The sequence below is a fragment of the Adelges cooleyi genome, unplaced genomic scaffold (assembly GCF_023614345.1).
Source record: "Adelges cooleyi isolate 19-005CV unplaced genomic scaffold, UGA_ACOO_1.1 ACOO_flye_CR_arks_rails_tigmint_CR_PRNA_376, whole genome shotgun sequence".
In the NCBI taxonomy this organism is placed as follows: Eukaryota; Metazoa; Arthropoda; class Insecta; order Hemiptera; family Adelgidae; genus Adelges; species Adelges cooleyi.
In genome coordinates, this window is record NW_026096053.1 from 13,564,117 (window position 1) to 13,578,492 (window position 14,376).

General features: G+C 32.2%; 2 protein-coding genes across 6 annotated transcripts in view; one reads left to right on the forward strand and one right to left on the reverse strand.

Moving 5' to 3' along the window:
• LOC126840847 (uncharacterized) overlaps window positions 1–14,376 on the reverse strand; it is a 126,891-nt gene that overhangs the window by 89,343 nt on the left and 23,172 nt on the right. For all 3 annotated transcript variants that reach the window (XM_050576819.1, XM_050576821.1, XM_050576822.1), the window contains exon 2: window positions 2,872–2,949. The gene's annotated coding sequence lies outside the window, so the exon portion shown is untranslated. The remainder of the gene's footprint in view (window positions 1–2,871; window positions 2,950–14,376) is intronic.
• The window catches only part of LOC126840845 (triple functional domain protein), a 102,041-nt gene that overhangs the window by 46,217 nt on the left and 41,448 nt on the right, over window positions 1–14,376 (forward strand). For all 3 annotated transcript variants that reach the window (XM_050576808.1, XM_050576810.1, XM_050576809.1), the window contains exons 13-19: window positions 9,965–10,156; window positions 10,403–10,575; window positions 11,762–11,933; window positions 13,388–13,555; window positions 13,651–13,833; window positions 13,904–14,023; window positions 14,100–14,291. In XM_050576808.1, coding sequence (XP_050432765.1) covers window positions 9,965–10,156; window positions 10,403–10,575; window positions 11,762–11,933; window positions 13,388–13,555; window positions 13,651–13,833; window positions 13,904–14,023; window positions 14,100–14,291 — 1,200 coding nt within the window. The remainder of the gene's footprint in view (window positions 1–9,964; window positions 10,157–10,402; window positions 10,576–11,761; window positions 11,934–13,387; window positions 13,556–13,650; window positions 13,834–13,903; window positions 14,024–14,099; window positions 14,292–14,376) is intronic.

Below are 14,376 nucleotides of genomic sequence, written 5' to 3' on the forward strand. Positions count from 1 at the left end.
GTAAATTCCTTGTCAGTATAACAAAAAATAAGCCGGAAAAAAAACCGTTATTATTATTTTTTTTCTGTAAATCATTATCGAAATTACTGTTTGTGTTTTTTTCAAGTTTCGACACTTTTGTGTGCTATGCAAGTTTTTTGTGTGTGAATAAATGCATTAATTTTCAACGTAGTTTGGCTTTGACCGGTTTGCTCGAACGGAGCGCATAATTATTATATTATTTTTGAATAATATCGATTACGAACAGTAGTAGTAATAATAAACGTGCACCATTAAAGAAAAATCTCCTAGGTCAATGCTGTTATGACGAAATCTTACATAAAATAATATCACCTATATACATCACGTTTTTTTTTTGTTAGCTGGCACGAGTCTATTAGGTTCTCCTCGGATTGATATCGTATAATTTTTAAAGTATAAGTCATATGTGAGTACACAATATTGTGTACAACGCAATAAACCACAAAAAATAAATCATACAGACTTTGTTTTTTTTTATTGAAAATTTCATATCCATTAAAGCTTATCCGAAAATCGCACTTTTTAAAATCAATAAATGGATATTACCTTTTCGAAATTCTGTGTGTGTTTGAGTGTGATTTCAACGTCTATATTCATTTTTTATTTAAACCACAACTTGCGGCTGAAATTACGGCTAACTCAACTCGTCTCACTCTTTCCTATATATTGTTTATTTTCACACTTTTTTATTCTGCTAAATATTTTCATGTTATAACTTTTTGTTATAGAAAAAAAATTCAATTAGTTTATTTTTTATTGAATTTACAATTAGGTACGTATGGGAGTTTAATCTTAATAATTCTATACAAAATAAATATGTATATCGTTTATTAATAATGCATTCATTTTATTGCCAAATCAAGTAAACATAATTAACATTAAGATTGCTACTTTTCGATGATAAATTTAATTTTTGATCAATGGAAAGTATTATTTTATGTTTCTACTTCAGTATTTTAGTAGGAACTATTTTGTAAGTACATACTTCACAGAAGCCATAAAACAACAGTTCGGCTTTTACTTACCATTAATGTATTGTTTATCATAAACATCACTAAATAGGTAGGTATTTCAATGAGGCCGTTGATTTATTTATTTATTTTATATAAAACCCATATATGCGAAATATAATAACAAAAACAGAGAGAAGGGTTTCAACAGGGAGAAGTTTCGTCCGGATTTAATTCTGATCCGGATGTTACAAAGTTTTTTTGTGTACATGAATGGCGTAGCTTTATAAAGCACACTCATATGTATGTAGATTTGTTAAAACAAAGGTGAATTATTGTGTCGCTGTTCGTGGAAAATGTGGATAAAATTATGTGAAAAAAATACCCTCTAACTACCCATGAAATGAAACAAAGAAAAAGTTTCCATTCCTCCGAGGAGAAAGGTATAATGTTATTTTCTTGGGTTTTACTGTAAATATTGTTTAGTACTGCTCTAAAGAATAGCTCACACAAATTTACAAATATATTTATAAACTTCTTAAGTTCTTGATCCGACAAAGTACGTTCCAAATACGATTTCGGATCCATTGACTTGCTACACGAAGAAATCGGTTTAGGAGATTAGATCGGGGGATTAGACACAAAACTAGAAAAGTAATAACTGTAAAAACAATACCTTCTCTGCTCTCAGTATCGAAGCTAAATTAAGCGGGTTTAGTTTTCGATCACAAATTCGGCCACGAGTGTCGTCATAACCTAACCTAACCCAATCCACCCCCACCTATAATCGGTTGACCGGTATGTAGTTAAAATAAACTTCAAAATCATGCGTCAAGTGATTTTGGGTAGGTTTTTTTTGGGGGGGAGGGGAATGGGGTTATTAGGAGGTGTGTATAACCTTTTGGCCGATTGGTCGCGGCGCATAATGTAATATACCGTTTTTTAGCATTTTCATTGTAAACATATTATAATTGTTTTCCCTGATCTAATTAGCCGACCAATTCGAAAAAAATACAACTGCGTCTAATTTGTATGGAACCGTCCACCTTGTTCCTTGTTACCGTTACTACGATATTGGTACGTTATATCACTTAGGTATTCATGAAGTGTTGGCTAAAATTAACTCTTTCAAATGTTAAAAACATGTGATGCGGCGTTTTATGTACAAAATATGTAAGAGAAAAACTTAAAAACGCTATCTTGTAGTGTGGCAACTTTTTTTGTTATTAAGAAAATCCAATAAAAAAGAGAAAAATCGCACTTTTACCGTATTCAATAGTTTCCAGGTTGCTATGTTTGCCGAATCAACAGTCAACAGGTTTCAGTAAATAATTTGTATTTTATTATTTTTAACGTTACTACAGATTCGCATCGGAGTGTTTATTTTTAATCAATTCGATTACTTTCAATTGTAAAATATGTAATTTGAAATAGCATTCAATACCGGTTGTTGTTATTGTCGAAACCGACAAGGCCTGCCCCCGGGGAGTGTGGCAAAAGGGGGCACATTTTGGTCGGACTCTGTGATGTTATATTATGAATATTATGTGTATTTTATAATAATATGTTGTAGTATAGTAGCTACCTAGTAATAGTAGCACCTAGGAAGGTAGTAGCAATAATAGTAGGCGGAGAAGGAGGAATAGGTAGGTCTACACCGTCAACCTCGATTTCTTCTGTGACCCGTCTTCAGTTTAGCCGCGTACGTCGGTCGTGGTCGATGTGTTCGTTTGTTACACTTAGGCTTTATCTTTGGTGAATATATATTTATATATATATACATATATTAAACTGTTTTTCTTTTAAATCTCGTCAAAAGTGCAACCGAAATGTCTCGAATGACACTCGATTAAATTGTTATTGTATTTTGTGAAGTCAACGTGGTCGCGATATTACTTACTTGTTGTGCCGCCTTTTTTTTTTTTTTGAAGCTAAGTCGTTGTGGGATTATCACTTGTTAACGATTTTTGGCTTGTACCTGCACATCAGAACAAAGGTACATATTTACATAAATATAAAACAAACTTAACCTAACTTAACTGTTCTCTGTAAAAAAAATAGCACAAAACACATTTGATCCTTACCGTTCGGAGTAAATGGGATAAAAAAACATATATTATTACCACCTTGAAAAATTACAAAATTCTGAGTTATCTCGTTTATACATCAAATCCTTCAATATTGGAAAACGTTAAAGCTGTTGAATAAAATTGCATTTGAACGTGACCCAACCCTGCTTTAGGGGATAGCTTGATTAAACAAAAAGTAGCCGAATATTTTTTTATTAAAAAATGTATGAAGTTAAACCTTATTCTTTGGACAATAGGCTTTTTCTCATTTAATCTTATTTTGTTGAAATCGATTGTAATTATTGTAAAAAAAATCTGTTACATAACTCAACTAATATTAGCTATGATTTGGTCGGGTTTTCTTTGTGTTTTGTTATGACGTGTACTTTGATTATGAACATCAATAAGTTTCTTCCTCTCATAATTCCTTGATATGATATATCTATGTATATAATAGTATGATCGAATTAATCTCTACTATTTTTTTTTCTCATATACATTGGCACTATCCGTCCGGTTAACTCGGTATAGTTTTTTCTGTTTGTTTTGTATTAAAAAAAAAAAAAACAAAAAAAATATTTTCTAATCATAAGTAAACTAGATTTTTTGTTCTATATTGAATAGAGTTCATTACTTCATCCTATTCGCAAGGCCGTTGATGGTAAAGAAACTTTAATATTATTATACCGTCGAGGAACCGGCCGTGGGAATTTGGTTTGTTTGTAATATTAATAATAATTAAGCTGGTATAGACCAAAAACAATTAAAGTGGACGACTTTGTATTGTTAATTACTGACATTAACGCGGAATTACTAAAATAATAATACGTTGCGAAACGTCTTATACATTACGTGCTTGGACAATAAAGGAATAATGAAGGAAATTCGTATTCGATTGTTTTCATCGAGTATTCTTTTATATTTTTAATTAAAACTTAATAATTTTGAAATCTTGTAAGAAATAAGGTTCAATCTTTTCGTCGGAGTAGGAAAGACCATGAACGTGTTTTCTGCCTTAAAATTTAACACCGTGGATAAACTTATCGCTAAAAAACGTGGCGGCCGTTTTCTCATTTATCAATCAGTATAGTGTTATTTCTATACATTAAGTTGTTTATGGGTATAATTATTTTAGGATAAAATATGAGAAGATGGCGGCCTCCATCCGCAAATCATATTGTTTACATTAGGTGTCCACTCTGAATTAATTTACTCTGTGATCAGACTAATCTCTTATTAGTTATCCGAGAATAATCTATTTACCCTTATTTCACCATCTCTTCTACACTAATTACTAGCTCCTCCTATTCCCTCCTCTTTGTGTCAGAAAAACGTCCTACAAAACATTTATAATCAAGGTGAAAATTTTAAAAGGTACATCATCTTAGAGTTCTGTACACGATGCATTAAAACACCGCTATATAATATTAAATGATGGCCGCGAGCTGGTTTTCAAAATAGGAAACCTTTTAAAATATGTGTGATTTTCGTCCGTCGCGAATTTCAATGACGGAATAATAATAATAAATTCAATTATTATATTCTGTACAGGCGTTACCAATCGGAAATTACAACAAGTGTCATACGATGTGTCGATCATCAAAAAAAAAAAAATAATAATAATAATAGTAATAATAAAAATCAATCTCGTTTGACCAGACATTTCCGTTTAATAGATACTTCCCCTCATCCCTGAAAACTTACTTTTCAACTTATACATTTTAAATACTCTTTTTGAGCTGATAAAAACGCGCGTGTATGTGTTTGGGGCAACAATTTTCTTTTCTTTTGGAAAAGTGATATGTGTTGGTTGGCACTTGAATGCTTAAAACTAAGGTCGACTTTGACATGTATGGTTAGTTTTATCGTGTAAAAAATAATAGCACTCCCGGGACAAAAAATTAAAAAGTTTTGTGAAAAGAAAAGAACAAATCAAACACATAGACTCGTGGAAATTAAAAACTTTCAAAGGTCATTTTGTCAGTAGTTTTAGTTAAAGGCGAAAATATAACAAAATATATAAGGTCGACCCTTATTTTGACCTAAGCCACAGACTATGGTGAACAAAAAAAAAATATATATATATATCAGTCCCAAGACGATTTTATAGTTGGAAAATACTGTTAAAATATGATTTCATAGATCAATTTGGATTGCTATTATGCTGCTTCGCCCTCGTCTAGTCAAGCATTACTTTTATACTTATTCGTTGTAAAAGTTTTAAAACAAATATATTCATCAAGTTATGGTGTAGAAAGTGTATTAAGATCGATAATGAATAAACAAAATATAATTGTTACGAAACATTAACATGTTTTTTTCGCTCATGAAAAGTTACATAATAATCCGGTTGCGAGTAAAAAATAAAATAATTAGTTTAACCTTTGTCCTAAATTTTTTTCTTTTTTAGTTACGTCTTTACCCGAGGTGTGTCTTGTCTAGTTAAAAACTTACTACTTAGCATAGTATTCAAACTTGGGTTTTGGTAATAATATGCCTATCATTTAGATTGAGCGATTGGGAAATCATTATTATACAATTTTAAACAATTATTTAATTCTATAAGACTTGTATATTCTTAATAATTCCTAATTTATTTTAAGATGCCTGTTGAATGTTAAATTCTTCATACGTAGCGATGAGTTATCTACAATTAAACTTACTCTTTTTTTTGGAATTTCCTTAAAAAAGTTTGACTACATATTTTTGAAAAACACATTGTACCTTATAGCCTCATTATAGACCTACCTTCAGTTTAATTTTCAGACCCAATTTAATCATCCCCATTCAGGAAATATTTAAATGGTAATTATTATCAACTTCCTAGGAGAAACTACTTTGCTCTTAATTAGTTTGCCTATAAAGGTCAAGGTTTTGGTTAAACTGCGCACTAAAATTAGATCACAGAGAAAACAATTTTTGTGTAAATAGGTAAAACCAATTTACAATAAAACAGGTTCGTTTCATACAAATTTCATGTTTTTATGTAATTCCAATTGAATATAATACTTCTAAAAAAATTGTCGTATTACTTTTAAACGAAGTTGTTTGACATTTTCCAAGCATATTTTTTCCCTTTATTATTGTATGATTATTATTAGAGAAGTATTTTAAAACAAATTGAAACAATTTAGGAATGAGAAATTATTTATATTAACCGTTGATATTATTTAATAATCGTTCCAATATTTGTGTGATAACAGCACTTACCAATAACCACACAATAAAATTAGGTATCTAGTAAACAAAACTTTTTAAAATTAACGTTTTCGATTGATTTCGACTTTGGAAAATATGCACAAAATAAAAATTGTTTCGTTTAGTTATTTGACTTGGACATTTTTTCAAAGTCGAGCAAAAAGTTGTTGGGTAAAAAAAGATACAAATGCCAACGAGTATAGCTCCGAGCTATGTTCAAAACTAAACGTGTCTAAGTATAGCTAGACAGTATTTTTTAAGGTATCTCAGAGTACAGCTATGATAGTCCTGCGGTTTGTATTGCTAACCGTGTAGCCATCGCCGTCAGCATCATCATCATCATATTATTATTACTTGCCCGTTAAAATCGAGAGAAAGCGAATGAGAGATGAAAAAAAAAACAGCAACGAAGGCCGAGGTCCATATTTAGCGACATCCGTACTTGTATGTAAACTCATGCTGGTTTGCTGTCGTGTTCTTCATGAAAAAAAAACTCACTATTAAAAACGGTATAACGTGTGTGCACCGTGTACAGAGCATATAATGCTACTCTGACCTGACATTATTATGATGTATTCCGAGACAAAACTAATCCTTAAACATCATTTCCCCTGAAAAATCCACGATTAGTTAGGTTAGGTTTGATTCTATAAAGGACTCTGCAAAGTCAACACCACAGACTTGGGATTTTTATTATAAACAATTAGTTATGTTATTTAAACGACCTTCAAGTGAATTTTTGTATTCATTGTACAAGTCTTCACAACTTCATAAGCCTTGACTCTAAAACTCACAGGGACAGAAATTTGAATCATTTGAATCATTCAAAATAAACTTCATAAATTAACGAAGTTCTTTTGGATATTTATTAAAATATCTCGAGCCAAACCTAACCGGATTTGTTTTATAAAGTGATCTTTGTTTTGGTAATAAATATATGATTTTTTTCTCTCTTGTGAAAAATAAGTGCGTATTTAAAGAGCAAACAAATCCAAATTTTCGGAGAAAATTATAACTTCAAAAGAAAATGTTTGTGTCGATGAATATTTCATGTGGAATGTGCCCTCGTGTGAAAGCATTGTTGGTGAATTTCTTCATTGACAATGGACAACCACTTTTCTTAAGCTGGATCAGTCCGTGTCGATAACTGTACTATGATTTCAACAACGGTAACCTAAATATGTATTACATTTGATTTGGTGATATATTAATATGATTCTAATAATAACAAGCCTCAATGGTCTGTCTGTTTAAAAAAAAAAAAAAACGATTGATTGATCGATAAAGTTTGGATCTAGATTTGAACAATTGATTTTTAACGCCATGCTTGTACCAGTCGATAGGTGATCTAGAGAACGGTGCGGATATATTTCTATAAATCATAACACGAAGAAAGGTGTGTCGTTCGAAAATTAAAAGTCCAAGTATCTCCCACACAAGAAATATATTATATTTTATAATTAAATATTTCACAATAACTGTCAAGACAGACGTTTTTAATATCCTTAAGAGGTTTATGATTTACTAGAATGTCTAAATAGTAGCCGAGGTGCAATTTTTAAATCTATCTAATTATCTAAGATAAAACAAATTTGTTTTGTTAAGTCCAATATTATTTTAAGTGTATATTTTTTCTCTGTATAATACCTTCTCGTTACTTATGGTAATAAAGCGTAAGGCGTATGTTCTGTTAATTGTCGGCAAGGTTATTATTCTTTTGTTTTGTTTACACTTAATTCTCCCAAGTGTATTTTTATATTATTATACTGCGAAATGTAATATTATTATTCAGCGTTTTCGCATTTAACATATTTGTTTGGCGTACAAACGATAAATTATAAACGAGACGTTTTAAATTTGGAAAATAATAGTCATATTATTTTGTGTAATTAACGCATTGTCTGAATAATTGACTTGTATGTTTTCACCAACCTCGAGATCCAGATTTTTTCAATAATGACCTTCGCTTGTTTCAATCTTGTATAGGTTTTTTTAGATGCATTTGCCTGTTATAATTCAATAAAGACTGTTGTACCCAACTGTGTGAATATTTGGAGAGAAAACTTGAATACGGTTAATTTATCGGTTAAATCAATGCGGTTGGAAGAACTTGTACATAATATAAGGACTAAGTCTACAGCGTGGAAAATATCGGTTCGAACTTTTGACTTTGAAAAAAATGTACGGAAGAAATGGAATAGTAAAAAAACAATGTAAAAATTTGCAATTACCTTTTTTTTTTCTACAAACGGACTTCGTTAGAGAATATTATAATTTGAACATTTTTTTGTCCGTCTTGGTCTCATCTCGAATACAGCACTTATACGCACATCGGTTCCGCGTTGAACAATACGTTATACCTTAATGAGCTTCTTTTGTCGCACAATAGAGACATTTGCATTTTGCCAGTTGGATTTCGCCTTGTATTCTCAACGAGATCGGAATCGAACGTGTAATTTGCCGTGTCAACCGAGCAATTATTATTATTATTATTGTTGTATAGTAGTACTATTGCTGCTGCCTCCTCAGTCGTTTGCCGACGCTGTTCTACTCTTATTAATGTTATTATGTAAACTGCTAGTTCGGCCGAGTGGTTGTTGCTCAGTGTCGTCGTGGTTTCGATAATCGCCGCTTAAGTGTTGTTAATATTTTGGATTTAACGCATCTCCTTTTAGCAGCATGCCTAAAGTAAATATCAATATTTTACCCGGTTGGTGGTTAGGGTTGTTGTACGATCTAATCACAAATCTAAAACCCAACCTAATCTTAAATCAACCTAACATAAGCAAACCTAACTACATTTTTTTTTTACTTTTTTTTTATTTATGTTTTGTGCTATGATAAAAGTGTCGAAAATATTTTTAGTTTTTTTACAATTTGATGATTTGAAAATTGTATCCGATTACATTTTTATTTATACTTTTAATTAAACATAATAAATTAAAAAAAAAAAACTACTACTAAAATATAACAGAATAGTTTGGTACAAATAATTTCGAAATAGATAATCGAATAATAAACGTTTAAATAAAAATATTATTTTTTATTTTTCGCTTTAGCTAGATAAAAAAAATTATCCGATTAATGCCCAACTTTAAAGTAGGTTGTAATTTTGTCTGGTTCGTTGAAATAGAATGACCGAAAATTTTGGAAATCAAATTTTGCACCCTGTTTGTTTTCCTATTTTTCTCAAAAAATGTATATTTCTCTTTCAATCTGCAAATTAAATATTAGAATGGACATTTGGTAAAAAGCATTTTTGTCATATTTGACAAAAATAGCTTTATGATAAATAATTTATCTACTTATGTAATCACATCGTTTTGTGTTAAAAAAACCCTTCGTCATATAATGTTATGTATGTATATGTTCAGTGTTCAAAGTTTGCTATTTATGTTCATTGTTATGTATACTTGATAAGATATAATATTATTTTTAAATTAAAAATTATTAGAATTTGTTAAAAGGGACCAGTCATCGAAAATATTTGGCTATTTATATAAACACTAATTGTTTTAAAAATATTTTTCTTTCTCTAAATTGTTTCAATACATTATTATTTAATCGAAATCGTGATGATTTCGATGTGAATGAGAAAATTTATAAAGAGCAAAATAGAGCTTTGTTTCTCCAAATTCTCATTATTTAATAATAAATCATTGTCTGGAGTCACTTTGGCGGAAATATTGTATTAATTTGGGCATTTTCTTTTGTCTTCCTTTGCAGAACACCTATACGAATGCGGAAAAGCTACTAACGGCCGCCGAAGAATTATCTCAGACCGGCGAATGCGACGCTTCAGACATTTGTTCGGTAGCTGCTGAACTCGAAAGTCATGTGGCCGCCTTTGCGGCTCGTGTCCAAGCCAGACGTCGGCGTTTGCAAAGGGCTGTGAATTTCTATACTCATCAATCCGAGGTAAAGTACAAGTACAATATTATCGTTTCGTTTTTGACATAAATATGTCTTATGTCGAAAATTTGCATGGTGCTGTTGACTGGAGGGAAAAGGGAACAAGATAGAAAGGGAAGAATATGGGATGGGATGGGACGGTGATAAGGGGAAATTGAAAATGTCTACGTTTATATAATTGGATTACTTTTTTAAAATTAATCTTACTTAAGTTTATTTATTTCTATTCTAACCTGCCGTGTGCGGTTGCAGCTCCAAGGTTGGCTCGATGAGCTTAGAGCTGAAACAGATGGGTGTGACGAGGCGGCCGATACTCTGGAAGGTACCGAACGAGCTCTGGAACAAGTCAGTCATCAGCGGGACTCCTGCCTGGACGCTTGTCATTCCACAATAACCGAAGGGGAGGCGCTGTTACAAGAGCTCAGGTAATAGACAAAAAAATGTCATCAGTTCAGGTTGGAGATCAATGGGTAATTTAGAAAAATGGAAGAAATTTCCTCCACTTCAAGCACAAACATAATATTAATATGTTTTACGGCACCTACCCACTAACAGTCTTAACATTTCACACGATTCATCGGGTAGTTTATAATAAGAAGGTTAAATGATAAAGAGGGATGATAAGAAGAGATAAGGAAGGGCGTGATGAGGAGGCACATCTTCCAAAACATTAAAGATCAACAATGGCACAGATTTTGATCTTACTGAAACGTGTGTTAAACATACTTATATTAATTTACAAAAAATACCAACCCTTTACACCGAAAAGGTAAGAACTTGTTCTTTATTTCTCTTTTTACGGCCACAGAAATTGTTAAATGCTCTCTTATCACCAATATTTTATCAAAACAAATAACGATTTCTGATAAGGGAAAGCTGATAAAGGATTTTGATAAGAGACTACAGATGAGAGATAAGTAATCTTGAATAGAGTACCTACAATCTAATTTAGGTGTTTTGGGCTTTGGCTTGACATTTCTTGAAACCCAATGTTGGATAATAGTTATTCATAATGAGCAATTAACAATATGTTTTTTACTCGAGAGTCTTAATTTTTTTTTTAAGCTTAGCATAGAGACCAAGTGCATAACGCTTCAAGGGCGTTCTTGAAATTTAAACACTTGATAACATTTTGTAGGCAAACATATTTTAGTGGACATTTTTTTTATCGTTAGGTTGTTAACAGCGTGTGCAAAGATACAGTCATCGATGTTGAATATTGTGTGTTTATAGATAAAAAAAAATGTATATATATATATTTATAATATTGCCAATTTTTTTTTACTTATCTTTCTTTCGGTTACATTTACTTCTTATTGTAGACGAAATACCTACTACAGTAAGGTCGTACTCGTATTTCAGGCAAACTCGCATTTAGTTTTCGAAATTGATAAATTAAAATGTTCAAAAAACATAAATCGTTAACGATGAATAATTCCACTAAGGTGAAACGGAAAATTTTTTGGACGAAAAACAATTGTCGAGTTTTGCTAGACCGTTGCTTGGAACGAATCGAGTCGGTGGTCGAAACGCACTCTACTATAGTGCCCCCAATTATTGTTGCTTTTAAAAATTGTTTTTATTAATGTATATTTTGTTTTTGTTTATTAGGAGTGGAGGTCTGACAGCAGAAATGGACCCCACGGGTTCGGTAGCCGCAGTGGACGCTGCACTTGAAAGGTTGAACAAGCAGCGTTTGGAGTTGGAACAGCTGTGGGCTACTAGAAAATTAAAATTAGATTTATGCCTGAGACTGAGAATTTTCGAACGGGACGCACTTGAGGTGAGTAAAAACATATGAGATTTATTTCATTTTGTATAGCCTCTAATAGTTTATCGAGTTCATTGGCGTTGTGTAATAAATCTTGCCAAGAATATAGCAATAATTGTGATTTGTGTATCAAAAAATAATTACCAACTAGGACTGACTTTTGACATGATATATCTTTGTGGCTTGGGACACAAGTGGGAGGGAGGAGAATAAATTGGTGATAATGTGATATCGATAATTTTTTTGATAACTGATAAGAAATTATTCGTCTGAACTGATAAGAAGCGAACGTAAAGAGACAGGAAATCAGCTGATCATATGACATGTTCTAAATGCAATGTCTTTCCTTCAAGTGACAGATATTAAATATTTTTTTAGTGAATTTAATCTAAACGAAAATTATTTGTAGGCTATGATTTGATACAATTGCTCCAAACTTAAAGATCTGTTTGTTAAAGAAAAAAAATATATAAATGAAAAACAATTATGTGAGGTAATGGATGTAAATGGATGATTTTTATTTAGAAATATATATTAGAGTGATACTTATTATGGTCGAATTTTTTGATACAGCCGTCCTTCTTCAAATCTACTCCAAATGTATTTTATAGTTCCCTGCTAATTTAATGTGAACTTTGCTCATAAGAATACACTTTAAATTCGGTAAATTAAAATTGTTTATTTTCAAAATTAAATATTTTTTATAAATTTGACTACGGTGTATTTATAAATCACAAAAAAATGTATGTATCAAAATTAATAGTGAACTCAGTCGACATGAGTGCATTGGTAATCTAGCCCTCGTAAAACAAAAAAACGTTATAGGGATATTCGTAGAATTAAAGAGGATAAGTGAAATTGGTTTTTTTTTTGTTTCACTAAAGATTTTAATTTTGACAAAAAAAAAAAAGAATTAGCCCGTATCAAAATTTGTTTGATATCATTTGAATATTTTTTGAATAAAAATAATTTTTTTGTTTTTGTTATTTGGCGTTACTACAGTTTTACCTCGCGTTAATTATCATAGAAGACCGTGCATGTTTTTTTGCCCTTTGACGGATATTAGGCTAGCAGCCGCGGTTTTCTATTCTTAGTGTTTTGGCTCTCCTAAAACCGGGACACGCTTCTTGCTGCGGGCAAGATTGTTGTTTTTATAAAAACACAATATTATGTAGTATTGTATAGTGCCAATGCCCGGCCGTGGTGTTTGGTGATGATAACAGTCGCAACAAAAGCCGAGGTCTTTTCACGGATTTTCCGTTGCTTTATATTATTAGTTACACCGTTATCTCTTCGACCTTCTTTTATAAAAAAAAAAAACTACTTTGTAAACATTTCGGTTCGATCAACAAGTGTAACAAGCGAATCAACAAGTTGTTATCAATCGATAACAAACATTGTGAAACAAAATATTTTGTATTTTTGTGTTGATACTAATTATTTATTTGTCTACTTCTTCTGGCCAGGTGTCGTCGCAATTGGAACTTTGGGCCAACGAGTTGGAACGGAACCAGAACGAGGTGATCTCTACGCTGTCCGAAGCCGAGTCCCGGTTGTGCCGACACAATGAGTCCGTTACGCAGATGCAAGCCGCCGTTTACCAAGCGCTGGAGCAAGGCGAACAATTGGCTCAAGTGAGTAATAAATGATAATAGGATTTAAGCCCCAAAGCCTCCTCAAGGCGCATTCGTAACGTTTAACGCTAACGTCCACCGTTGTTTTCGAACAGGTATTGGACAAGTCCGGTGTTGGTGTGATGGCCGATAGTCAGTATACGGCCCAGACCAGAGTGCAAGTATTGCTGGAATTCTTGCACGAGCGCCATATGGACTTGATGGAGTTGTCCGAAATCAAGCGTACCCGTTTGGATCAGATCGTTCAGCTCTGTCAGTTCAACAACGACGCTTCTCAAGTACGCTAGCCCGTTTGTAAATTAAAGTCAGAACTTGTTTTGTTAATAGTTTGCTTGTTTTTTTTTTTAGGTAATAAGTTGGATCAGGAACGGTGAATCCATGTTGTCGGCCAACTTTACCATTCCTACATGTTTGGCGGACGCTGAGCTTCTGAAAAAAGAACACGAGCAATTCCAAGTCGCCATCGAAGTAAGTGCAACACGAGTTTTCAATTAGAGTTTGTTGTATTATATTTTTGTTTATATGTTATTTTTTTTTTCTTTAGAAAACCCATTCGGCTGCCGTTCAAGTTAAACAGCTAGCCGAAAATCTGGTTGCGTCCAATCATTTTGATTCCTCCACTGTGAAAGAAATGGCCATCGAGGTGACTAAACGATGGCAACAGTTGGTCACTTGCGCCGAAGAACGCCACAAATTGGTCACGGCCAGTCTAAACTTTTACAAAACGGCCGAACAGGTACGACATCAAATATCGTCGTATCCAGTTCAATTTTAACTGGAAAGCTTAAGTAATTAATTTTAACTTTAAACAATACATTTTT